The following is a 27,909-nucleotide window of genomic DNA, read 5'->3' as shown; positions in this document are numbered from 1 at the left end:
TTTGAAAAACTACAAGAGGAAAGCAACGATGTAATTATCGTTAACGCATTATAACAGACAAAAATGTGCCGATACTTTGTTAACGTTTCTGAATGAAATAGAAAGAAAATATGCTATAAGTACGTATGGTCAGTGATCATAGTATGAACTATATTGTTGCAACTTAATGTAAAAATCTTAGGTGGCCGAGAATAATCTTTTTTGTTGTTATCTTATCTAGTTATGACCTGTAACCTCCAATAAGCACGAAAAGCAAGAAGACCTTTGATACTGATCCTCTCCCCCCTGAAAAGAGTAGCAGTGTCGTAGTTGATTCGATGTCGTTGGCCATTCGGTCAGCGAACATAGTCGGGGCAGGAAGCACTTACTTAACCGATCTATCGTGTACCCGTGCTTCCCATCAAGCGTGTACGACCGCGGCCTGCTTTGCACCCCAATCCTGTTCTTAGTGCGATCATTCCCCTCGATCAGTGATTTCTTAACGCAATCTTTGGATATCTTCGACACGGTACGAGCTACATTATATTCTTTCATGTAGTGTTTTAAATCTCTATCATTTCTCTATTCGCCGATCGAATCCTTTAAATCGTTTCGTGTACAAAGCAAAGTTCAAAAGGCGATGGACCAGTCAGAAAAAGAGGCAAGGAGAAAGAGAGGGGGAGGGAGGGAGGGAGAGAGAGAGAGAGAGAGAAGGAGAGAGGTAACGAGATCGAAATGTTGCAGGAGGGTTCGAGTATCTGATCGTGTTCCGGTCAGAGGTGTGCTAGTGCTAAACCGCGGGTCATCTCATTCAATTTAAAAGCTGCAAGAAGTCTATCCACGAGGAACGCAAGGGGATGAAGGAGCGAGCGTATAGATGAAATAAGCAGATATTCAGCCCTGTTATCGTAACCAGCAGTATGATTTGGAACAAGGAACGGTCGCTGGGACGCGCTACTATTTTTCTTCTCGTTGCGATCTGTTTCGTCCTCGGTACAGCGCAGCCAGGTAAATTCAAGTTTTTAGCAACCGAAAGATCAACCGACGATTTTCGATCCACGTAAGATCAAATTTGAACGGAATGAAATTCATTTATAGGATAGTTTATCGGTTTCGCGTCGATCTTTTTTCGTCGGCTGGTTATCGGTGCCGCTTATTGTTTGACGTTTCCTTCCAAGAATTTACGTCGAGTACTCGATTCGCGGGTATCGGTGGCCACCGTTATCAGTTCAGCGTGAAAAGCGTAGAACGTATTTCTAAGAATCACGAAACGGAGCGTATTTGATCACGAAACTTTCGTTACAGAATTCGTCAAAGATCCTACATTGTGCGGCCGAGCGAAATGCAAAGGTAATTGATACGATTTAGAAGCTGTTGTAGCCGTATAGCGAAAGGGAAGATGCGGATAATTGATGTCGATCGATGTTTACAGTGACAGCGACGAAGAAATTCAAATACGAAGAGAACGTGTCATACTGGTACAGATATTCGGTAGACGTGAGCACGAATCTGGGCAATGTATCGTCTACGTCGTTTTCGATGCCGCCGTCATTGGATTTCCTTGCGAACGAGTCCACCTTACGATTGGATGCGGATTTGGTGATTCGCTTCAACAACCCTTGCGAGGGAAGCTTGAAATTCCACAACGTGAGCCTAAGTCACGATCCTCGGAAATACAATCCAGAATTTCCCGACCGTGCCGGCTCGGAGTTCAAGAAGAACCTGGAACGTTTCGCGTTGAAGTTCGCCTACGACGATGGTCGGATAGACGAGCTATGTCCGGACAAACGCGACCCAGTCTGGGCCTTGAACTTGAAGAGAGGCGTGTTGTCTACGCTGCAAAACAGCATGCACAGATTTGACGTGGATTATCGCGCGGAAGAATTAGACGTGAATGGCATCTGCGAGACGAGTTATCGATTCCACGAGGCGAGACAGACCAGTCTGGTCGTGAAGAAAACGAAAAATCTGTCAAACTGCATGCACGGGCCAAAACATTTCTCTGTTATTCGTTCAAACGCTTACAAGAGTCCGCGATCGGGCGCTCACGGTCCTCGTCATCCTCTTCTCGAGTCCCGAAGCGATTGCGAGTTAACGATTGATCACAACGTCTACGAGAAGATCGTGTGCAACGAGTTTCACGTGCTGGTGCCGCTGTCGAGTGGCAGTACAGGCGCAAGAACCGAATCGACCACTACCCTTCGATTGATCAAAGAATTGAAAGACGATTATAGCTACGGCAACGAGTACGAACAAAGCGACAATTACGGGTCCGACCAAGAGGAAGACGAAGAGGAACAGGAAAAATATGAAAAGGACAGACACAGTCGCGCGAGAAGAACCAATTTGTTGTACGATTACTCGAAAACACCGAGGACCATTCACGGCGAGTTGAGGAGTGCCAGAGATTTGCTGAAGACAATGTGTAGACTAGGAGTGAGTACGGATGAGTTGCAGCAACGATTTCCCGAGACATTCACTGCGTTCATTCAGTCGGCGCGACTTCTCGATTATTCATCCTTGTCGCAATTATTCGTCAGGGCCCACGGTATTTGCAAAACTGGCAAGTGAGTAGCGTTGAATTTAAAAGGAAAGATTATACTTCCGAAAGACACCGATCGAGATGAAATTTGTTACGTATTATGGGGAGGAACTGTGAACCTGTAATATGAAATCTCAGTTTCAAAGATTCGTGCGTTCGAATGATGCAAATACCTATACGTGAGGCATCGTTCCCTCGTGAGGCCATACGTGAAAGCAAAGCTGAACCAAATCAAAAATTGTATGTCTGTGAATTTAAATTCCAGTTTGTTCCAATAGACTGTACTCGTGTTTCAAAGTTATCGTATCTTTCCACGATATCAAATTTCATTTCGATTGGTTACCGATCCCATTTGGAGGAATAAGGCACATAATCCAAGATTCCTCGGAATACAGGAATTTATTTTTTATTAATTCCACAGGAAACACATTGTCGACTCGTTGCCATTCATTGGCAGTAACGCAGCCTTGAACGTAATGAAAGATCTGATAATAAAACGATACGTCAATCATTCGACGATCGACAAGTGGGTCATCGCGTTTGCTTTAGTTCCTCGGCCAAATCGAGATACGATCAGGGCTCTGTCACCCCTTCTCGATTTTCATCAACAAATTCCAGAGACCCAGTTCATTTTGAGCTACTCCACGACGATTTATGGTTTCTGTTCCACTCACGGCATAAGTTGTACCAATGTGGAACAGGTGACACGATTCCTTTCATACCTCGAGCAAAAGATCGAAAAGGGATGTGCACCTCGAACGCATTCACTTTCTACAACGAAAGAGGTACGTTAAATATTGAGGTATTTCGGTGAGTTATTTAACCCTTTAATCTTTGTAAAAATTACTAGAATACATTAGAATCTGTAAACTATCAATTTGGTTCTCAAGTGTTTCACTCGTTCAAAAATTTTAAGCTGGAACAACAATTTTTGATCGGCTGACCTATGAGCAGAAATTCGAAAGATGCTGCAAGATGATTGGCTTACCTAATTCTTCCTTGCTTTTACAGACATTAGAGGCGTTAAAAGCGATCGGAAACATGGGCTTGGAAACCGAGAAGCTATCAAAACTATTGAAAGAATGCATAGATGACGTAGGAGGATTTTTATCCACGGAGGTTCGCGTAGCGAGTATCGACGCTCATCGTAGAATGCCGTCTTGCGAGAAAACGCGAGATCTCTACTTTCTGAACTACTACCGGAACTTTACCTTGGATACGGAATTACGTATCGCGTCTTATCTGCAAGTAATGCGTTGCCCCGATTACAACGTCGTTAAAACAATCAAGCACACGTTAAAATCGGAAGAAATTAACCAAGGTACTTGTTGAATTCTCTTCTATGATCTTCGCCTGAAATAGAATCGGATTTAATTCTTCGAAACTTCGTTCACAGTCGGGACCTTCGTTTGGAGCCACTTGACCAATCTCTATAATTCTGCTTCGCCGACCAGAATCGAAGTTCAAAGTCTTTTGACGGATCGCGACCTCGACGACAAGTTCAACAAAGACAGAAGAAAGTTCTCACGAAACTACGACGGATCCTTTTTCTCGGAGGAATATAATTTCGGTGGAAATTACCAAGGAAATTTAATTTTTTCTCCTAAATCGTATATACCTAGAACCGCTACGTTCAACTTGACCTTCGACCTGTTCGGCGAATCTGTGAACGTTTTTGAAATAACCACCAGACTCGAAGGCTTCGAATATTATGCGGAGAAGTTCTTTGGTCCTAATGGACCGTACAGTAACGAGAAAGTGTCGGGATTCTTCAAACATTTATTCAGAAACTTCAGAGCAGCTCCGGAGCAAGAAGAAGACTATTGGAAACGCGTGAAAAGGCTACCGAATGTTATCGAAAATAATTTCAACGAACCCAGAATCAGCTTTAGTTATAAGGTGAGATAGAGAACGTGACCAGTTAATGATCACGCATAGCGATGCATTCCTATAAATGTTATTTCGATGTTCGTTATTCGTCTATTTGCGCGCTATACGAAACGATAGTTTTTCGCTTCGTTTGCAGATCTTCGGAAGCGACTTGAAATATTCTATGTATAACAGCGATCGTGAAATTAGAGAAGCCTTAACGCGTATTAATCCATGGGAGAAGTTTAATGAAATTGCTTCTGGAAAGGAGATTCGCTACGAAAATGCAATAATGTTCTTGGATTCCACTTATGTGGCCCCGATGACATCGGGGCTACCTGTACGCTTGGATTTTGCTGGCTCCGCAGCTTGCAATTTCAAAATGTCAGGGTTATTGGACACCAAGAGGATTTCTAAGAAAGAGATCGAACTCATCAGTAATATTGCACCTAGGTATAATTAAATGCATCGTCTCTCTTCTCATCTTCCTTGTTTTATTTCTCTTGTTGCCTTTATTTTCTTCGGCATTATGAAATTATGATGTATGAAACTAATATCTATATGTGTGAACAGCATGAGCGCCGACTTGATCGGTAGCATGACCGTAGACGCCTTTTATAAGACTGCTGGAACTAAATTACGAACGAACGTGTACTCCTCCGGAGCAGTTCAAATTCATCTGGAGGTAAAAGGATTACAGTCGGTCAAATTGAGTTTGGGCCTGCCGAATAAACAAATGGAGGTATTTTCCGTTGGCACGGACATCCTTTTAACAAGAAGCAACGGCGCCGAATTAGTGGAAAAGCCACTAGGCATTTTAATCGCCGGCCAAAATAACAACGATCGAGCTTTAATACCAATCCCGAAAAATGTGATTAGCAACACGAGCTGCACTTGGGCCGCACTCGATAGATTGATTGGTTTAAAGATGTGCGTTAATTATCAGCTATCCAACGCAACGAAAGATCCGAACGCGCCTTACTTCGTTTTGAACGGACCCACGCTTTTCAAAATCTCTTTGATCAAAGCTGATCCGACCGCCAAGAACTACTTGCTGAAGTATACATGGGAGAAGACAATGGTATCGTCTCTTTTATTTTCGTTTTACAAAAACCGCTAAATTTACACGTACTTCGTATCTGTATAAGAATAAAAGATTTTACGATGATTTTGTAATTATGGGAGACGTAGCGTACATTAGTATCCAGTATTTTCGTTTGTCTCGTTTTAGGAGAGAAATATTTTTAGAGTCGCATTCGATACACCTGGATCGTTGGTTAATAGAGAGTTAAGCGCAATGGTAGCGTTCGATACGAAGACTCATAACGTAACGGTTTTATTAAAATCTGCTGGAAATTCTCTGGTGGCCGAAGGTGAGCTCGTACGTTAGCAAAGCTATGAGTAAACTTATCGACGATTAACTTCATTGCTTTCAGGTACTTACAAAAGCACGGAAAACGAGACATTCGTGGACATTGGTTTCGACATAAATGGTACCAAGCACTTGGACGCAAGCTTAGGTTACGCGATCAAAAGGTTTCCCTATGGATACACGTTCAACCCACAAATGCACTTAATCGTGAACAACGAACGGGTTGCGGCTCTTTCAGGTTTAACTCTATCGATTCGCCTATCATCAATTACTTGGTTTAATTCGATTTGTTTAACCAAAGCTTCGATTTTATTAAAGGTAAAATCCGAAACGTTTGGAAAAGCAATGTTTCTCAGTGCGATATAGACCTGACTTTCCAAACGAAAAGGGTATGGAGCAAATTCACGGGATACATCGTTCGAAGAAACGTGAGCTTGACCAGCGCCTTCCAATTGGAGTATCAGATACAAAAGATGCCCAAGAAGGAAAGTCTGATATTCGAGCTGTCAGCTTACAATCGTTCGTTGAAACCTGTAACGCACAAAACGGTCGATTTAAAGTTACAATCTAGCGCATATCCTCAATTGAACACGGAGATCAAAGGATCGTATAAACAAGCGCTCGGTCAGTTGGAGTTACGCGCGGAAGTGAATTCGAGTCCACATCTCAAGGACGATCGTCACAAGCTTACAGCGTTATTGAGCATCTTTTATTCGAAAATGTATTTTCAAAATCAGGATACGAAAGTAAACGCGGTGTTCGCCATAACAAAACCCATTCAGAACTTGGACATCAAAGTTGGAATTATTCACTATGCTATGGGACCGGAATCGAAGACGGACTTGTTGATAAGATACGCCCCAGGTTAGAATTAAACGCACAATGTCGGGAAAAAAACGCTCTAGAAAACAATGGTCAAATGAAATTTCTCATCCCTAGTCCCTGAAATCCTCCTCCGATCTTCTTCTAACGCAAAATTCAACTATTTCCAGTTGTGATTCTTTTGATATTGATTCAGCCTCGTATATAATAATTCAATTCCTGACGTAGAATAAAACCCTTACTACGTCTTCTCATCTCAATTTCTTTGTGTTTAGGAAAAGAGATTAACCTAATAGTGAACTTGATAATGCCTCGCGGCTTGGCGTTCATCATGGAGAGTCGCGTAAACTTGACGATTCCGAACTTTAATTCGATGCTGGTCTACGTACGAATCACAGAGAGAATGAAGCGAACGTACGACTTGGATCTTGCTGGAACTTGGTTCAGCGGGCACAACATAACAGCACGTGGCACCTACTCGGACAGATCCGTGGCGACCGTATTTAGTCACAGCTTGAAGCTGATATTGAAATCTCCAAGTTTCGTCAACGACTTCCTGGTGAATTGCAAGGTGTATCGAAATTACAGCGACGTTAGAATCGCTCTGCACGTAGAGCAGCTGAATCAGGATAGGTACGCTTTCATCTTAAATCACACGGTAGCATCACCGACAAACATTATATCGTACGTGGAAGGAAGATACAAAGGAAACGTGTATTCGGTGATGACAGAAGTTGACACGCAACGAGAGATTCGAATGCAGATACACTTGGACAAATGGCGAGACGTTCATTTAGCGTTTATTAGCATGAACGAGGAAAATGAAAAGAGATTCGGAGCGGAAGTGAAATGGGACGCAAATCGAGATCCTGCGTTGAAACTAGCGTTGTTTTTCTCGTTAGATTGTCAAAAGGCTCAATTGCCCGCGCTTTCGAGCGCTGAGGAACAATTAACTGAACGAAATATTAGCACAATGGTCACTCTGACCTATCCTGGTCGTTTACTAGCCTGCTCCTGCCACGTGACCGCGCGGGGATACTACAATTACATCGTGGATGCTACGATCGATTGGAATCCAGAAGAAGCGATAAAATTGTTCATCGCGACGGAATATAACGTAAAACCGTTGATAAAATCGATCAGCCTGGACACTCGATTGCTCATGCCATTTGAAAATTGGAGGAAAACGGCCTTAGGCGTCAGGCAAGTAACGAAAATTCTTTCGGTTATCTTTGAATTATCTTAAAACAACGTCTATCCAGATAGAATAACGTATCCTTTAACGAATCATTTCTCAAATATTTTATTTAAATAATATATAAGTCTAATACAGGAACGTATAAGTCAATTTGGTTGGATTAATTCGTTCGTTCGAATTGGGTTACAGGTACGAGCAGGAACAAAACAAGATAAAATTGAACGGTAATGTTCACTGGAAGGATTCGCAACGATTGATGGCGGAATTGGACGGCAGTACGGAAGAGCACGATAACGTTAAAGAATGGAGAGCCAACTGTGGAATAAGTAGCTCCATTCATGATATTTTGTCGACCACAGTCAATGTTACTCATAAGGTTATCGGTTGGGAAACCGCGAACACTCGTTTACTAGTTAAATATCACCCGGATAAGGTGATCAATGCTTGGAGTATTTGGCACTTGGACAAAAAGTCCGATGACGTTTTCAATCTAACTGGTAATCTGCATCTCGAGTCGCCGGTGACTCGCTACAAAGTGAGCGACATGAAATGTCAGCTGCAAGTGTTACCAAACTGGAAATTCTTAGGGGCGGCTAACTTGGATTTGGATGTAAAAACCTATACTGGCAAACTGATCGGCGATCTTCATCGTTTGAAGGAATCCATGGTGGAATTCAACGTTACCACTCCGTTAGAAAAGTTTTCTTTGGTTCGTGGAAGATTCGGTCTGTCGGAAAGCAATAGACACATCGTCGCGGAAGTGACCACTCCAGCTAGCGTTATCGGTTTCGAGATACTCTGTCAGTTCATCACGCCGATTTACAACTTCAACGTTCTACTGTCACTCGCGACGCCATTGGAAATACTTCAAAGGCTACTCTTGGTCGCTAAGTTGAACAATCGAGAGGCCGACTTCCGTGTTGGCTACAACCGTATACTCGCTGGCTTCCAGGGTATTTGGCATTATCGCAATATTACTGATTTTCATTACAGTTATGTACTGTTTACGCCTGTGGAAGGTTTCGAGGAGAACGGAATCGTCGCCAAGTTAATCGTAGCACGCGATAAGAACGAGTCTGTCGACATCGATACGGAATTCTCCATAAGAATGTCTGACAAAAAATACGCAGACGTGAAAATCGGTGTCAGAGCTAAAGCCGGTCCGAAACCTGCGCCGATTACTATACCGATTATTATCACGGGTAACCAGACGAACATCGATGAAGTGAAGAACGACGGTAGCAAGGAGTTGACAGAGAACGAGGACAACGTCGAGAAAGACGAGCTGGATCAGTTCGAGGATTACGAGGAGCAAAGTAGCCTTCATTGGCACGGTGAATTCGAAGTATGTGTTATAATTATCGAACCTATCGTAGGAGAACTAGATATAGACAACGAAGGACCGACTTACAAGGTCGCCGCTGTTCTGGGCAGTTTCGACGACAAGAAAATCCTGTTGCACGATACATTTTGGATGGAGGATCTTTTCAATATGCGGAACAAATTGAACTTGGTCGTTCCGTTCGGTTTCGTCAATGAGATCGTCTGCTCGAATGCGTTTATCGTGGACCTAGAAAAACTCATCTACAGGATGGAAGCAACTGTGGAAGTTAAAAAGAACGTGACTTGGTACGAAACCGGAGTACTCGCTATTTACACCTATCGAAGCGAAAGCGAAGAGCAAGTGCTAGAGTTGAACATGAAAACTCCGATAGAGTCTCTGAAATTCATTAACATTAACAGCAGCCTGCGCGTCTCTGGCAGCCTTTACAGGCCTAAGTTCAGTGTTCGCGCACCGGACAGTGCCATCGATGTGAACGGATTTCTGGAAACGAAAGAATCGTTGATGGACACGTTGATAGTTATCAAGGTCGATACACCATTGCTGAAGATACCGAAATCTACTATTACCGCGAAACGAGAATTTACCGTGGAAAAAAGGTACGCGCAGATAAGTTGTAACGTTGCCGAACCTGCCGGACTTTCCTTCCTGTCGAGCTGGCACGCGACGAAAGATGAAATTAAAGCTTTCGTTCTCTTCAACTCTTGGATAGAATCGTTAAAGAACATCAAAGTTCACGTCTCGTATCATCCAAACACGACCGCGAACAACGGTACCGCGAATCTAGAAGTTTTAGCGAAACTACTCGACCGACAATACAAACTATTGGGCAACTATAGCGGTGACAGGATCCAGTCTGAGTTCTATACGCCTGCCTCGAACGGGAAACCGCATCTCCAGTTTCACGGCAACACGATAAAAGAAAGCGATTCTATACACAAATTGAACGGCCAGTTACTAAATCACATGACTTCAAAGGTGTCTACTGTTTTCGGTACCATCGAGCTGACGCAGAATGGCTCTTTGCACACTGTCGAGGTAACGATCCAGCCAAAGGAAGCCGAAATCGGTCAAAACGACAGTTTACTTCTGAAACTGAAGAAGGAGAAGTATGGATTAAACGCTGCGTTAATTGGTCACCCGATAAACGGATCGTTGGACGCGAATTTCGTTAACACTTTGAACTGGGATGTGAGAGCGCGTGCAAATTTTGACAAAATATCAACCGTGGAAGGTCAGGTGCAATTTATCACGTTTATGAACGTTCAAGTGAACGGTAACACGACACTCTATGTTCATGCGGAAACACCATTACCGGATATTCGCAACGTCACCCTTACCGGAAGCATGCTGATGTCCAACAATAGCGGTGATATTCGGGCAAGTGGTTGGCTGAACGAGTACACTCGATATACGATTCTTCAATGGAAGTTGATCTATATGGCAGACATGTTCGGAAGGGTTTTGATTGGATATGAAGGACCGACCGATCTTGACAACAGGCTTGTCGATACCCGGCTATTCTTCAAGAATCCTCGTCAAGCATTCAAAAACGTTGACGTAGGTTTCGATTTGGACGTGGATCGTGAAAAATGGAAATTTGCGGCGAACGCTACTGTTGGATTCCGCAACCATGAGAACATCGATGGAGTGTTTACCGTTAGACTACCACCTCCTGATAACGATGATCATCGTCTTCTTATTAGCTATCACGCCAACGGAGGCTTCAAGGATGTATCTTACGTGATCGGGTACAACTGTCTGCGTGCGAAAACTAACTACGCTTCCGATGGCTCGGTTTGTCTTTCCACATTTTTTTATCTTGTATTCTTAAATATTTAGATTTTATTTCAATATTTTTACTGTCATTGCCTGTACACGTTATCGTCGAAAACCTAGACACCCGTTGCAGATCTCTTCATCGTTCCGAATCGACCAACTTTGCCTTGACATAATTTTTTCTAGCGGCAACACTACAAACATATTAACGAATACAAGACAAGCAAAACAGTCTGTAAAATGAAAAATTCATTTCGGTTTTACCACAGATACACATAGACGAGAAAGACATCAACGGACATCTTCGCGGCTCCTGGGGAATGCTACCAGTTCAATCCGTGAATAATCTCCTCAACATAAGCATCAACGAAGAGTTCAAACTGAAATACTCGCTATACAGTCCAAAGTTTCAGCAACAAGAAACGTTAGTTTTCTTGCTTGATTACGGCGCCACGCAAGGCTCCATAGGCGCTGAAATTTATTATCCAGCTAACACGCGATTAGCTTCGGCAAATGTATCGTACGAAAGTCTGGAGAACGTGAACGGAACCATCAACACCATCTTACCTATGGCGAATATCTCATCGTTAGGATGTCAGTTCACAGTTCTCACTACTTTGTAAGTAAATCGCGTCATTTATGCGTTCACAGATCTATATCTTTGTCTGTACATATAGTGGGTCGTATTTCTTTTCAATTAAGTTACGTCGAAGGTACGTCTGGGTTAATACAACGAATGATAACTGTTGCAGGCAACGAAACAAGAGGTACGTGAAATTATACTGGCCACAAAACACTGCGATCGTAGATTCGGATTACAATTACCGGAGCGAGAAATTGAATTCGGATCTGGAAGGAATTCTGCACGCTGAAGTTCCTCTGAATACACGTCACATCGGCCACTTGACTTACGGTTACAAGAAACGACCACAAATGACCAGCGGTTACTCCAAACTGACGTACAACGGTCAGGAAGTTCTTCACGGTCAATATAATTCGAAGAGCGAGTCGAGAGCTGGCTTCGAGAAAGATCACACTCAAATTACGATTGAGAACGCATACAAGCCGATAGGTATTCTTTACATAAACCAATTTGAGTACAGCGCAGGAAACGAAGGGACCAATTATCCGACTGTCGAATTTAAACAAGTTAATTTGTACCGATTGGATAACAAGACGGCGTTCAACGTTGTCGGCGAATCTAGGATTAAAACGTCGCACACAGGCCAGGATATCCATTTGAAGGCGATACATTTGAACAAGACTGTGCAATTGAAGACCGATTATCAAGTTTTACCAGGCGAATTCGAGCAAACCAGCTGGCTCAGTTTGGGCGACGACGTTTGGGCTTCTTACAGTATCAACATTTTGAACAAAACTACCGAGGAAGTGGATAATCAATTCTTAGTCCTGAACGTCTCTTATCCTCGTAGAAATTTCAGCCTCGACGGCTCTTACTGGATCAGCAGCGAAGAGTTAAGGTCTGCGGTGAAACTCGCTTGGGATCAAAAAACGACGAAACCTAGAACCATAGGAGCATTGTTTAACTGGACGAAACTTTCTTCGGAGGATAAAGCTGGCATGCATCACCGAGCAACCTTCGCTTTGATCCATCCGAGTTTCCTGAGACAAGCCGCTCTGATAGGCGAAGTAAAAAATAGCAATTCCAGAGACTCCATGAATATTCTTCTCGTCGCTAATTACTCTATCGATCCGAACAAGTGGTTAGAGTTTTCAGCATCGTTTAGAAATGAAAGTGAGCCACCGATTTCTAAAAAATATTCTTACCAAATAGTGGGTAAGCATCCAAGTACGAAATTCGATCTAGGCGCCGAAGGATTCGTATACGAACAGAATAGCAGGCTGTTCGGAATGGCGAACAACGGACATTACAAACGTGGATTCATAACTCGAGATACTGGAAAATTAAATGCACGATTGGATCTTATTCGCAACGAGATATTTTACCAGCGAGAGTATAACGATGCGATCAAGTTTTTAAACGCTCGGTATTATCCGTTTGACCGCAAATACGTTTTGAACGGTAGTATAATAAATACACCGAATCTAAATGCTACTGGTTACTTCTTTCTCGATCCGACTGAAAAATTGACGTGGATGATGGTCAACTACACTCCAGGTTAGCGCACGAGCTAAAAAGAGAAACATTGTTTCAATAATTATTTGGATTTAAATCTTGCTTCTTTCTAATGTGAACTTATTTTAATGAATTTAATGAAAATTCTTTAACAGATGCCGTGGAGAGTTTACGAATGTATGGTAGAATTCCTGACGCACGGAATGCTGTATTCGATATTTGGAGAACTTACGATGAAGATTTTACCGTGTCAGACGTCTCTTTCTACTTAAAGCTCAATCATTCCCGACTGATTACTTCCACCCTGCGCTGGAGACCCGAGCTCAAGGCCGATATTATTGTACGCGATCATTTCTCATACTATCCTTTCTCATTCAAATTTCACTTGAAAATAGCCAAGTTTTCGAAGAAGACGAAGAAAGAAAATAAATATATGTGCTCTTAATTTTAGGCTCTTTTGAAAAATACGGCAATGGATGCATACGATGGTATAAACAACGATATATATTATTGGAAACAATATATTAAAATCGAAACCGTGAACGTAATTTCGGATGTTTGGGATGACGCTCAATTGGATCTTCGAGAATTTATCGATGACTGGAAGTGAGTAACTTTCATCGTTCTACTGTTTAGTATCAATAGACTGCAGATATCTATGTAAATTTATATTTGTATAAATTACCACTAAAATAACAAAATCTATTTTATGTACATTATCGCTCATAAGTATTCGGACACTTATTTTTGACAAGATGTTCTGTAATTATAAAATTACCAACAAATCAGAGTGCGATTATTTTAATCTTTCCAGTATTTGACGATTCAAACGATAGCCACAATAGTCATAGTCATGCCATCGCTTGTTTATGTTATAGCAATCTTAAGGAAGTTCAGACAGACCTAGAGGAGTTGAAGAACTATTTAAATGATTCTTACAACGCAAACGATTTTTACATTAAAGATATCGTTCTTTACGGAGGATATATAATAGATGAGCTGTCGTTACGAAGTCACATAGAATCCCTGCCAAATATCCTGAACGAAATATGGGAAATAATGGGCGAATCTGGGGAAGCGATCAGGAACTCGTTACTCTGGATCATTGAAACGATAAAGAGCGCGTTAAACAAAATCCCCGAGATCACTGCAGCGATTCTAAGGGGCGACATGATTTCTCAAGTGGCAAGCACAATCGATCAGCTGCTCGAAAAATACGACAAGTTCATGAAAGATCTTCACGTGTCGTTCATCAAGTACATAGGAAATCTTTGGGGACAGATTTCTCAGTCGATCTCGCAGCAATGGAATCGATTTTTACTGCTTATAGAGCCGATGTTCATTCGTTTCATTCACTATTTGGAAACTGTGGTCTGGAAGACGAGCAAAGAATTCCTTGACTTCCTCTACGATCGAAGAAACGACCTCATTTCTTCTCCTTATTTCGATCATTTCTCCAATTTCACTCAAGATATCGACAAGTTTTACCGAGACATCAAGGGCAACGATATCATCACCAACATTCAGAAATACTCGAGTTTGATAATACAATTCTTGAAAGATAGATACTTCACCTTCGTACCATTTGGAAAAGAACTGAAGGACGTGATCGACGAGATCGTGAACGAGCTAAAGGAATTACAAAAATTGCCGTCTATACGTTACGCTTTAGAGAAGATGCAACAAGTGTACGATAAGGTGTGCTATGCTTACGATTACTTCGAGATACAAGCGAAAATAGAAAGTGCCATACGATTAATTCACTTGAAATTAATCGATATAAGTCAGACAGCTCTCCAGGCTGAAAGTAGATACCGGGTAGCCAAAACGAAATTCATCTTCGATCCTAGACAGGGCTTGATGTGTTTGGAGCAAAAGCTTCCCATGTCTTGGCACTCGTTCAATCAAACGCCAGAATTTCACGAGATACCTGAAATCAGAGCCATTTCTGACGCAAGTTCCTACTTCGCGTCCTCGGACGTGACTTTCTGGAGTTTATATCGGTACAGACCGTACATGGATCCGTCTAATTGGCTTCCACCGTTCAGAGGTAATCACATGATCGAGTCTTTTGTGTCTCTTTCATTCTGTTAATTTCGCGGCGATCTAATTTCAATCGATCTAATTTCAGCACAAGCAATGATCGTTGGTTTGCAAGACTTTATTACCTTCGATGGAAGACACATAGAGTTCATCGGTTCCTGTACGTACCTGTTAGCACGCGATTTCGTGCATGACACCTTTGCCATTCTCCTTGAGTATCAGCAACAATCCAATCGAGTTACGCACAAGATTATCGTGTTACTTGGAAAGGATACTCTCGAACTCAACTTCTTCAACGATGTTAGTAACCATAACAATAATAATAATAAGAACAATAACAATAATTAGCGATATGCTCAAATTTCTTTCCCTTGTGAAATAGCATTCGATTAATGATACATTTACCTTTGCGCAGAGTATCAGAGTCATCTCCGGACAATCGTCGAGTACAGCAAATAATCTCGCGCTTCCGATCGAACTCGAGAATGGAACGACGTATGTCTATCAGGCAGAAAGCGTGGTTACCGTGGAGCGCAAGCAAAATCAGTTCCGACTCGAATGCAATTTGAAATTCAATCTGTGCACATTAGAATTATCCGGTTGGTATCACGGCAAAACCGCCGGTATTCTCGGAACGATGAACTACGAGCCAATGGACGATACGATCGCATCGAATGGTATCGTAACGAAAAACGTGAGGGTATTTGCCGAAAGTTGGTCGATCGAACAAGAAACCGAAGATAAGTGCCCGACAAATAATTCCGATCCAAGAACAAAATCAAAAGCGGATTCGGTGGTCATAGAATTCTGTAATGATTTGTTCGTGAACAAAAGTTCGGAATTCCTTAGCTGCTTCCACGTAATAGAGCCGGAAGAATACTCAAAAATATGTACTGCGAGCGAGAGCAGATCGGAAGCCTGCACCGTGGCGTTATCCTACATGCAAATTTGTATGTTCCATGACACGTATCTCAGAATACCGGACGTATGTAGTAGTTGCAGTATGATAGACGGTAGTCAAGTTGCGGAAGGCCAGTTCATTAAATTAGAAGGTGATCGAGTACCAGGCTCGACCGACGTAGTGTTCATCGTCGAGGGGAAAGAATGTAACCACGGTGTGAAAGAAAATCGTAGCATCGAACAGTTAGTCACTCAATTGAACAAGGAGCTCAACGATCAAGGTCTGACGGATAATCGATGGTCTCTGGTTACCTTTGGAGCGGACGGAGTGTTTGATCATCCGAGAAGCGTCGTCTTCGATGGACAAATCTTTACTAAAAACGTGGCGCGATTCGTCGATTACTTCGATCACGTGCCGATCGGCGATGGAAGCGGCGATATTTTCGCAGCAATCGCGTTTGCCTCGAAACTCGTGTTCAGAACCGGCGTATCAAAAACTTTCATCCTAATGCCATGCTCGCATTGCGAGCCGGAAAATCAGACGGTAAGTGATTCGACGATATTCTTCTGAATGGCACCTGTGCTTTTCAGAACTACAATTCGATTCGAATCGTTCAATCAATCGGTTTCCTTAATTTTCTCAAACAAATTTCCTCTCTTAGCTTGACTACGCAGTGGTACATGAAGTATTATTGGAACATGATATTACGCTTCACATATTGATGGATGGTGATTTCGAATTCGAAAAAGAGAGACTGAATAAGATCTTCTATGGTCTGGACGCGACGAAATCGTATACGAAAAAAGATTCCAGAACGTTGATCGGTGATATCGACCTACGAAGACAAGTGAAACTTTCAAAAAGTGCGTTAGGTTATTGCACGCCTTTGTCTCTGGAAATTAATGGAACAATATTTAGCGGTAACAAATTACGTTTCGATAAGCTGACTTCGATCAAAAAATTCGCCAGTGTTTTCTCCAAGAGGGTAGCTTTAACGGCGCAACCTAATCCTTGCCAAAACTGCGAATGCACCGCTGATAATAATGGCGTCACACGTATGGAATGTATACCTTGCATCTATCCAACTCTGGTTTCTGTTGATTACGTAAGTTTCTTCTTGTCATTTTCATCTGTATTTCTGTTTTTATATTAACATAAGAATATAATGAGGTTTCTTTTTTTTTTACAGGAAACGTTTAATCTGAACGATTCTTTGGCATCTATACAGTCACTGAACATCGATTATGATCAAATCGATATCGATGACAGCTGAAGAAGCACTAAATGGGCACACGCGTCCCTCCTTTTTCTTACTTATTTTGTAGGTATTGTTAATTTCGCTCGAACGAAAAGCTTTTACCAATGTATATGCCATACATTTTTCGACAATGAGTATTCAAGACGTATTCTGAACTTAAGAATATCATAATGATACCATACGTTTAGTAAATAATTTCATGTATTTATAAAGTAATATTCAGTCCGATTTTTACTTCGAGATACTTTGAAAGGAATATTATATTTATATAGATACATAAGTAAGAAAGAGACAGTCTCGTTTATTAATCGACGACGCAACACGCTTTATGTGTACAAGTTTTCGATCAAAAAATTGGAATCGAAGAATCAAAAAACATTACGCTATTTTAAATTTAATCAACAAAGAACATAACAACATCGAGTAAATAATAATAATACGTGCCATATGTTAAGAGTACAATTCATCTTATGAAATACGCATTTTTTATATCTTTTCCTTTTTATACAATTTTCGATTAGTCTTTCTCGTCATGCAAATTATCAGGCAAGTATTTTTCGATACTTTTACGTTCTATTAAACTCTTGTGTGTATATAAACGCAATGTCATTCATTCGAAAGTCAATTGAATCACTGACCAAGGACAAAATATCATACATTCTAATTGTTTTGTAAGATGTTCATAGATAACTAAGAATAACGTACAGATTATTTAAAGATAGAAGCTCTCTCTGTAATATTTGTATTATGGCAATGCATAAACATGGCAAAGATTTGCATCGAAATCTCTTGACACGAGATTCTAAATTCCAAACAATAGCCTGTTCTCTTTTTAAGGGTATTCTGAAGTAAGAAAAACTGACAGAAATGGAAATAAATACTATCATAATACATGTGCTACTTTTTTTACGTGTTTTGTATATTGTAAATTACACATACTAACTTGTTTAAATGAAATCGGTCACAAACTGAAAATTTATACGAGTAGAAGAAAACTTGTAATCGCTACGTAAAATAGCAGTCATATAATTGCAACTGGTTTATAAAATCTTTTGCTTATTTGTTACCGATGTATATAATAATTTTAAATATATTATACAAATGTAACACGAACCATGAGTGGCGGTCGATCCGCATTACATCTTCATATTTCAGGATGCATCTAAATATATTTTTCACAAATTGAGAAATGGCGAGCAAACTTATTGTTCATAGATTATCGTCCAGTAACTCTACAAATAATTGCTACAATATTATTAGTAATAATGATAGAATAATAATAATAATAATTATAATAATAAAATATATCATATAATATAGTAATAAAATTTGTAAAGACTTTGAGTCTGTGAAAAACATAACGAAAACAGAGCTTCCTTTTTGAACTACAAAAGCGACTTAAAATTAATAACTTGAATCAGTTAGAAAACAATTGAAACTGGTCCTGAGAGTCATCGATATATTATATAATATAGGTGATGACTATAAAAACAGGCATATCAATTTAGCACAAAATCATTTGTGTCAATGTTCGTGGCGCAATTCTCATATCGTTATCTAAACACATTAGAAAGTGGTCACCTGGTATCGTGAGCTTGCAAGTGATTGGGAGCATCTGCGAATGTGAATTTTAATTTGTATGCTTCTGCTACTAATATTCCTATTTCTGAATCTGTCCAATTTTGAGTAGGCAGGTTTTGTAGCATTAACATTAGCCCCTAAACAGTAATAATAAACTATCTCCATCTTTCTTTACTTAATAACTGAAAGAAAGCTTTACATCGAATTATAGTTTGCATTAGTGCTATGGTCTGAACTTACTTGAAAATCAGGCTGCAACAAAAGATTACGTCTCCAACGAAGAAGAAACGCGGCGCATACATAAAGTTGAAACGAAGCAAATCGATCAGATTCTGCTAAATAAGTGTCCCATAGACGAATGGTACAATGTAGAGGGATTTCTCTTGTTAATAGATTATTCATCCATCGGAAAGAAAACTGTAAATAATCCACGCCATGTTGGTGTAGATGCTGATGTAAAGGTACTAAAGGAATGAATTACATCTGTAATTATCCAAAAACAAGGTACAATGGAAAGAAAGAAAAACAGAATGTTCCAAACGACTGATTTACAAACCATCAATTCTTTGTATCAATTCTTTCAACTGATTTACTTTGTGCTGAATGCCTAATTGAGCAAAGATATAATTATCTTGAATACCATCGAGAAACTTGGACAAACACCAAAAGCTATCTGCTTCTATAATATCTCGTTGTTCTTTTTGTAATGATGCAACATCATAATTTTCTAAATCTTGCCACGCTGACACAGGCACTGCTTCTTGTAAGAACACGAGAAAGAAAGGTGTCACTAGATCATTCATTCCCTAAAAACAAAGAAAATTGCAAGAAAAAGAAATGAAAATAAAAACTATTTGAAGATGACAATTAAAGGTAGAACAACGGACGTAAACATACTTGAACGTAACCAGAGGCGGGATGTCGAATCGCCCAAATATAGAGTATTCTTTCAAAGATGAATTGCACTGTTGTTTGTTGAAATAACGAAATAAGCGGTGACATTCTTGGAATATCAATGTGTATTTGACGATATGTATCTTGGAATCCTTCATCTCTTTCAGTATCGTAATACTGTTTCACTAAATTCCAATAATCCAATCGTTTTCGTTCTAATACGTGTTGCCTTCGCTCCAAATTAGCTGGTAAATACTCCTGGATGACAAAAAACAAAATTAAAAATTTTTTACGAAATTTTATCATTATGCATAAAACATATGACATAGTTTACCTTTATTACTTACAGACAATAACCTCCATGTAACAGAACGCAGTCTTGCAGGTATACCCGACCACGACAACTGCCTCAGTTCGTCTAAGTTTAATACAGAAGCTTCCAGAAGGGACTGAAATTTATCTACTTTACTTTCCCCATCTACAATTATTAACAAATCAAAACTAAGGATACATTAAAGATAAATGGATGTAAAAAATTGTTCCATAAGCACCTTGTTCTTTAGAAGGTACAAAAAATTTAGTAGGCGCGGTTGTTTGTCTTAGCGGTTGCGGTCTGCCTGGAAATTGAGTTGGTTTATGTTGCGGGGAAGCGCCGTACTTTACACCCACATCTTCTGTGGAATGTTGACTGTTATTCACTTGAGAATGCATAGACAAATTAGCATTTCGCAAATGCAACGGTTGCACAGCTAATCTTTGGAGAGCTTCCGCCCGTTTTTCCTCCGGAATAATTTCTTGAACGCGATGCGTAGATTTTACATTTGTCCCTGAATCTATGCATGCTTTTCCTGACCTATGACTATTAATGACACTGATAGCAGCAGACTGGCTAACTCGTTTTGATATTTTTACATCTGAGACTGTGCAAAACTCATCATCTCCCGAATCCCAAGCATCATCTACACTCTCTTGAAAATCTTGAAATGATGTAGAGCCTCCACTGCTTCCTGATATAACTCCACCACTTGTAGATATTATATTAACTGAACTGCCAGACATCAGTGTAGTACTACCTATTTTACCAAGCTTACCATCTTGTTTGGGACTTGGTCTTTTATTATGCATGTAAAATATAAAAAACTATATTATTCTCAATAATCAATACTAAAGATTAATTGTAACTTTATTTTGACCATTATTAGAAGCATAATATTATTATACATACCTGCCTGGAACAGCACGAGTATTTTTTTTCCAAAAAGATTGATACGTTTGGTAAGCTTCGCCTTGGTGACTCTGATTTTCCATAATTATTAGAAATTATGTTAACTAGCACCTGTCACCTTTCCCAAATAATTAAAAAAATGGTACAAAGTCCTCATACCCTTAGAAAAGTTTACTGAAACAAATTTTGATGATAGTGTTTGTTATTATTATTGTTACACTGTCTTACACAGTCTTATTACAGTCTTTGGGTTATAGTCATTGTTATGCTAAATATACAAAATTACAAAGGTCATATCATTTCATATACAAGCGCCAAAAATAACAGACATTAGTGAACTTATGTAATTGTTATTTTTTTCTAATTCATGTTACTTTATATTATATAAATTTTAATACATAAGTTTATCCAACTTATTGTTCATCTTATGATAAATATATCAATAGTTAAGAATAATATACAGCTATTTTGTATAGGATAAAAAAAAACATTTATTTGGTATATATATAAAAATTATATTAAAAATTATAAGTTATAATAACAAACTATCTCTAAAAGATATAGAAAAACAAAAATATTGTAACATCAAATCTTCACATTATTTTTAATTATGAACAGGTTAGGTTACACTGTACAAATATTTTGATCACAGCGAGTGACTAGGAAGAATGGAGATAATACCATTATATCTAAAAATATTTATGCAATAGCGTAGTTACGTCAAGAATGAACAAACTAAAAAGGCATTTAACATTAAGTAAGGTTTAAAGTATGGGACACTGTGCGTATAAGGCGAATTAGTTTTGATTTCTTGTTTTAGTGCACTCAACATTTCAATCAAGATGTTAAAACAAGTGCACTATAAACTATATAACATTAGATGACTTTTTAAAAATTTACCAAATGTACAAGAAATAAGATATGATACAAAATTTTGTTTGATGCATGTACACTCACTGCTTTTGACGTATGACACGTCTTTGATGGTGCTGCCATCAAAGAAATGGCTAAATTAAATTTTGCATAGGTATATCAGCATATGTACGATACTATTCGTTCCACTACATCACCTTTTTACATACCATATACGTAAGTACAATATTCTTTTCTTGTTAAAACTATACTAGTAATTTTAAAACCTCTTTTCTGAAAAAATATCTTTCTCTTGATATCAATTAAACTAACATGAAACTTATAAATAAAAACATTAATGTTATAAAGCACAATAATGTTATGAAAAATGGTTTTTAATAATAGCAAACAATAAATAAATATAAAACAGTAACAGTTTCTCGACTAAATGAAATTTCGCGGTAGAGAAAGCAGTCTGCTAGGAAATCAGCGATTCTCAATATTTAGAAAAGTTTAGTGTACATCAATACATATATCAACTTTCTTTATATAACAAACTTTAAACATTTGGTTTAATAAAACATAAAACTTTAAAATCTCATTTGAAAGTAAAATCTATATAGAATCATTTGTATATGTCCTTATAAAATAAATGTGTCACATAAAAGTGTTGATGTAATATTTATTATTTTCTATTTTATGAACCTACGAATTAGAAGAAATGTTTTAATTGAAAATATTTCTTTAAATTGTGTATACCATTCTAATACTTTATATTGTTATTTCTTAGTCTTGAGAAGGATTAGATATGTGATAGATTACATAAATATTAATATACATGTATAATTAAGGTATAGAATTTCATAGATTCGAAATCTAGAAAGATTACACGTGACTATCAGTGACTCTTGAAATTTTTAATAATTAAATTTGTCACCTTTATAAAAATACAATTGATTATTTTTTATGAAGAACAAGCATTAAACAAAATTGTCATCGTGCTGATCATATGTTGATGATCTCGAAAGAAGTTCTTAACAAATCTTTCTTTTAAAAACTGTGATTTCGATGATACATATATATATATATATATATATATGTATATGTATATCGAGCATCATTGTACTGTGTAGAGTTAGTGTCACGTGTACAATTGCATCGTATGTGATCTGACCGATACCAACATAATCAGTGTTCTGTCAGTCAGTCGCGTATGTTTTACACCGTTATGTTTGTAGCTGCGTGTTACAAGAATTCTTGCAAATCTTGAACAAAAATGTAAAAACGTCTACTTATAATCTTTTACATTGTAACATATACACATATTAGAATCTGATTATATTAACTTAGAAATGTTATTAAATAAGTATTAGTTTCCTTATTTTCCTTGTGAATCGGATCAGCTACGTTTTGACATTTTATGGATTCATGGTAAGTTACGTTGAAATGTTTACATATAGTAATTTATATTATTGTTAGAAGTTATAGATTATAAAAAGATCAGATTTTGTTAATTTATAGGCATTGATTAATTGTAATGTATTCAATCTATCGATTGCCATGATTTCATCGTGAATTTATATGAGCGATCTAGGTCTATCGGTACCATCGCGGTAATTCAGTTATACTACTTTCTTTGTAACATTCTACTTTAGATCGCTTCCGGGTTCATGTATCGTAGTTGCCAGTTTATTTTATAGAACAGAAAGAATTCTAGTAATAAGATTGCGATTGAGGTTTTTACACTTTTAATAACAGTTATGACTACAATATGTATTATGTTTATTTAATATGATAATATCTTCTTCACTTTAAAATATTTTAAATTCAAATTAAATACATATATAAATTTACATATAGTTCGCACATATCAAAAAAGATCAGTAAATTAGTTTTTGTTTCTATACGTACATGTATATATTGTCTATATGTATATTTACTATCTATAATTTTTATTTCTAGCATTATCACTCTACTATCACCTTCCACCTGGATATATCTGAAGAAAGTATCTTTTCTGCAAAACTAGGAATATAATAACAGGAACATTCCATGATAAAAGTATATATCTATATCATTCACGGTAAACATTTGACACTGTTCTTTAAAAATTAAGTTGTTTTTATTAATACAATCTTTAAAGAAATGATAATGTTGCTCTGAAAAATATATTTTATCTTATCATCAATGTATCTTTTCTATCAATATATGTCAATCTGTAAACTTGTTTGATATTTGTGTGGTTATCATAATCATTTTTATATATCAGAATACATAGGTAAATTATAAAAGTAAGGATATGTTATAGTAAGAAATTGCTTTTATTTTTTTTGTTGTAGTTTATTTTTAATAGTTATATTTACAAATTACAAAATGTAATTTTTATGATGGAACAAGAGAAATAACGACCTAAGATTAAAGATAAAAGCACAATTGAGAAATCTGTCTTAAGGAATATATCTTTCATCTCTAATAATTAACATATCTGGTGCATAAAAGGATCATCTTATAAAATATAAGATCTCTATGCTGTATATTTATTGAATGTGAGACTATTTTATTTTTATACAAATCTCACATATAAATTAAGTGTCAATAAATTAAATAGTAATATACAATATTTTATCTCTTTAGCATATTAATTCAAATATTATCAAATATATTCAACCATTAATTCAAAATGTCAGACATCGAAGAAGATGAGGTATGTATGCATAAGTAAGGTTGTTTCATTAGTAGTGATAGCAGTATCTTATTTAAATTTTCATTCTCATGATTTTAGTTTCAAGATGCTCAAGAATCTTTACCACAGTGAGTATTTTATTGATATACCTGTATATATGTACATTATATGTTTTAAATTAATTATATTTTGTTTCAAGGCCTAGTTCTATGGATTTGGATACAGCAATAATGGAGGCAAAAAAAGCGATACACTATTTTTTTAATAATGATTTTGAAGAAGCAAGAAAGATTATGGAGCCCTGGGCAGGCAGTAGCATGTATCATTCTTTAGGAACAAGTATATTTGCATTCCTCGAGGCTATTCTTACATCTGAACAAGTATTAAACCACAGTAAATTGTGATATTCGGAAAATATGTCTTTCAATAATACATTGTAATGTGTATTGCTTAGAAATGCATTGAAAAGGCGGTTGGAGCTGTAAAACAATGCATGACTGTGTGCTTGAAACAACGTAAACATGTTACACTAACACAAAATATTGGCAAAATGGTGAAGAAGACTAACTACGATGCTTATACAATTGGTAATGTATACATTTATACCAGATTGATCTGTACCATCATGTCTTATCAAGCTAGTCATATTATTTTGTCTATAATGCATTGTCAACACAAAATCTCCTGGAAAGCATGTAATACTTTATATGTAAGTCGGTTTTTAAATTAACAGATAACATTTCACTACCAGTAACTTGTACTAATTTAAATATTTAAATCTCCTCTTTGTAGCAAAATTATGGAATATTGTCAGGACATTTTGTTATATTTGTTATATATATATATATCAATCTGGATAATTCAATAGTCATAGTTCATTATCTAATGCGAAGTATTTTGATGTACGAATTTATTTACTAACAAACAAGTTTTCCATTTTTAATAATTAAATTACCCACATATTATAACATGTTGTGGCACTGATATTACTAAATCATTAAGCATGCAAGGAATGATATCGAATTACTATTGCAGAGGAAGTGCATGCGGAACTCTGTTATGCCGAGTCACTTTTTTTAAAATCGATGCTCACGTTTGTGGAGGACGAGACTTTGGTCAGCTTTGTTAAAGCTGGATTGAAAATTCGTACCTGCTTTCTGTCGTATAAGTAAACGAATCATAGTGTGAATTATCTATGTAGATGTTATGTCGATTAAAAAATAGTATATTACTTATGTACATTATCTTTTTTCAGAGAATGTTTATCAATTTTAAATAATCGTAAATGGGAAAATAATGCTCATAAGATACATTTTGAGAGCGGTGTCCGCACTGGTATTGGTGCATTTAATTTGGTATGTGGTATTAACAATATTTACTATACAAAATAAATTGCAATAACTATTTTTGAGAATTTTTTAGATGATTTCCCTGTTGCCAGCGAAAATTATCAAACTGTTAGAATTCATTGGATTTTCGGGTGATAAGGTACTAAAATATCTTTTACTATAAAAAATCTTTGTATAAATCTTTCCATCTTATGACGACAACATATTATTTTCATCAATAGGAATATGGTTTGTCGGAATTAGAAGCGGGATACGGAGAAAGAAGAGGATTAAGGCACGTGTTGTGCGCGATGTTTCTTTTGTCTTACAATTTAATAATATCATTTGTTCTGAGTCATACAGACGGTGATCTATACTGGTGTGAAAAAGTTTTGGAAGAAGAACTGAGTCTTTATCCAAACGGTATATGGTTTTTGTTTTTTAAAGGCAGACTAGAACTAACGAGAGGAAATTTTGAGAAATCTTTAGAATGGTATACAAAATCTTGGAAAAGTCAAGATCTATGGCCTCACTTTCATCATATTTGTTTCTGGGAATTAATGTGGGCACATTGTTCGCTGCAGCAATGGGATGAAGCTGCAACGTTTGCAGATGCTTTAGCCAAAGAATCACATTGGTCACGTACAATTTATTTGTATCAAAGAGCTGCGATACTTATGATGCGGAAACCACCGGTACAAAGCGAAGAGAAGCAAATGATAGATACTCTAATGATGCAAGCGTCTACCTTTAAACAACGTATTGCAGGGAAGTCATTACCAATGGAAAAATTTATAGTAAAAAAAACTGAACGGTACTTTGCTCAAAAAAAAAACCTGGTCCTTCCTATATTTGAACTTATGTATGTGTGGAATTTGTTTCGCATAGTAGGCAAACGACAAGATTTGACGCTAAACATGTTTAAAGTAATCGAAGAAGCTGAAAAGGAACTTGCGAAAGCTTCGTAAGTCTTCCGGTCGATTTCATTCCTAATCTAATTCAGAATATTTATTTGGTAATATACAAAAATTCCAAATATTTTACAGGAAAACAGAATATCACACGGATAATGAAGCACTTTTATTGCTTCTAAAGGGTGCTTGCTTACGACAAATGAAACATCCTTTGTTAGCTGAAAATTGTTTAAAACGCGTTCTCGAGTTGGACAAATCGATCAAAGAGGATACCTATTTACTTCCTTATGCAACAGTAGAATTAGCTTTGCTAGCACAAGATCAAGGAAATATTCAACTCGCTATTGGATATTTAGAGGACGTCAAGTAATTTCTATATGATTCATTTTAGACGTTCACATAACATTTGTTATTCGATTGTTAACTCTTATTCGTTGCAGAAAAACATTCGCTGGATATCTGTTGGAATCCAGATTACAGTTTAGGATCCATTCCGATTTAATGAAATTGACTGGAAGGAAGGCCGAAGATATTTTAGTATAATAGTACCTGAAAGATAAATTTTCTGCGAAAAAGAATTCATTACTACCAATAGCATCACACTATTGCAGATTCGGGCACTATTAACTTTTTGTTAAAGTTTTATTTTTATGTAATAAGTTATTAATGATCTTTAATGCTCATTTTGGAAGTAATAACTTCTAGAATTCCTGTCCAATATTATCGATTTTTTTTCTATTGTATAGTATATTTACATCGTGTATATTTTTTGCTGGTTTTTACATATCAACGAATATCTTTAATGATATTGATTAAAAAGTACCATCTTTGATGATGATATTTATTAAGTATCTAGTGAATATATCATTCATTGAATTCATTGAAAAGATCTAGAGAAAGATTTAAAGATTGAATGATTTTTTTAAATTTGTTATTTTAATTGTAAAAGATATTAGCGAATTTGTATCGATAGTATAATGCGACAGTTTAATTGGTGGGAATAGAAATCACTATTGTTTATATGTATACGTTCTCCATTACATATGTTGTATTTGCAGTGTTTAATAAATTGTAAATCAAACAGAATATAAGAAGGGGGTGAAATGGAAATAAAAGTAATTTATTGCTGATTAGACTTGTTACAAAAATGATTGACTTATAATTCTGCCTTTTGCATTATTTTATTTAACATATTTTTCCTGGTTGTTGTATAATAATTTTAATATGAT

The 27,909-nt window shown here is 37.4% G+C and overlaps 3 protein-coding genes across 6 annotated transcripts; 2 read left to right on the top strand and 1 right to left on the bottom strand.

Moving 5' to 3' along the window:
- Window positions 1–249: 249 nt before the first annotated feature.
- LOC100740176 lies at window positions 250–18,094 on the top strand. The gene is made up of 23 exons (XM_003490020.4): window positions 250–508; window positions 724–987; window positions 1,285–1,329; window positions 1,412–2,546; window positions 2,943–3,306; window positions 3,533–3,842; window positions 3,918–4,420; window positions 4,548–4,843; window positions 4,964–5,471; window positions 5,622–5,763; window positions 5,827–6,000; window positions 6,081–6,626; window positions 6,860–7,787; window positions 7,972–10,921; window positions 11,173–11,522; window positions 11,656–13,043; window positions 13,157–13,341; window positions 13,453–13,607; window positions 13,880–15,051; window positions 15,133–15,344; window positions 15,460–16,488; window positions 16,607–17,050; window positions 17,135–18,094. The coding sequence occupies exons 2-23, from the start codon at window positions 900–902 to the stop codon at window positions 17,216–17,218; spliced, it is 13,008 nt and encodes a 4,335-aa protein (XP_003490068.1). The 5' UTR covers window positions 250–508; window positions 724–899; the 3' UTR covers window positions 17,219–18,094.
- On the bottom strand, window positions 17,485–21,978 carry LOC100740293 (TBC1 domain family member 22B). Of its 2 annotated transcripts, none has more exons than XM_003490021.4 (8): window positions 21,861–21,978; window positions 20,904–21,077; window positions 20,230–20,789; window positions 20,026–20,156; window positions 19,682–19,936; window positions 19,341–19,590; window positions 19,025–19,248; window positions 17,485–18,921 (listed from the first exon to the last, which is right to left on the bottom strand). In XM_003490021.4, exons 2-8 carry the CDS (start codon window positions 20,984–20,986, stop codon window positions 18,781–18,783), a joined length of 1,644 nt encoding a protein of 547 aa, XP_003490069.1. In that variant the 5' UTR covers window positions 20,987–21,077; window positions 21,861–21,978; the 3' UTR covers window positions 17,485–18,780. The 2 variants fall into 2 exon arrangements, with proteins under 2 accessions (XP_003490069.1, XP_012241826.1); XM_012386403.3 differs by having other exon boundaries at window positions 21,804–21,898.
- LOC100740052 (tetratricopeptide repeat protein 39B) lies at window positions 21,873–27,812 on the top strand. Of its 3 annotated transcripts, none has more exons than XM_012386401.2 (13): window positions 21,873–21,992; window positions 23,718–23,838; window positions 24,095–24,301; window positions 24,390–24,459; window positions 24,538–24,566; window positions 24,638–24,818; window positions 24,893–25,025; window positions 25,474–25,606; window positions 25,694–25,793; window positions 25,861–25,926; window positions 26,009–26,730; window positions 26,813–27,046; window positions 27,121–27,223. In XM_012386401.2, exons 4-13 carry the CDS (start codon window positions 24,436–24,438, stop codon window positions 27,221–27,223), a joined length of 1,725 nt encoding a protein of 574 aa, XP_012241824.1. In that variant the 5' UTR covers window positions 21,873–21,992; window positions 23,718–23,838; window positions 24,095–24,301; window positions 24,390–24,435. The 3 variants fall into 3 exon arrangements, with proteins under 3 accessions (XP_012241824.1, XP_012241825.1, XP_024223841.1); XM_012386402.3 differs by lacking the exon at window positions 21,873–21,992 and adding an exon at window positions 22,926–23,186; XM_024368073.1 differs by lacking the exons at window positions 21,873–21,992; window positions 23,718–23,838; window positions 24,095–24,301 and having other exon boundaries at window positions 24,436–24,459; window positions 27,121–27,812.
- Window positions 27,813–27,909: the final 97 nt, after the last annotated feature.

This window comes from Bombus impatiens, unplaced genomic scaffold (assembly GCF_000188095.3).
Source record: "Bombus impatiens unplaced genomic scaffold, BIMP_2.2 scf_0389, whole genome shotgun sequence".
In the NCBI taxonomy this organism is placed as follows: Eukaryota; Metazoa; Arthropoda; class Insecta; order Hymenoptera; family Apidae; genus Bombus; species Bombus impatiens.
This window is presented reverse-complemented; position numbering and strand designations above follow the sequence as displayed.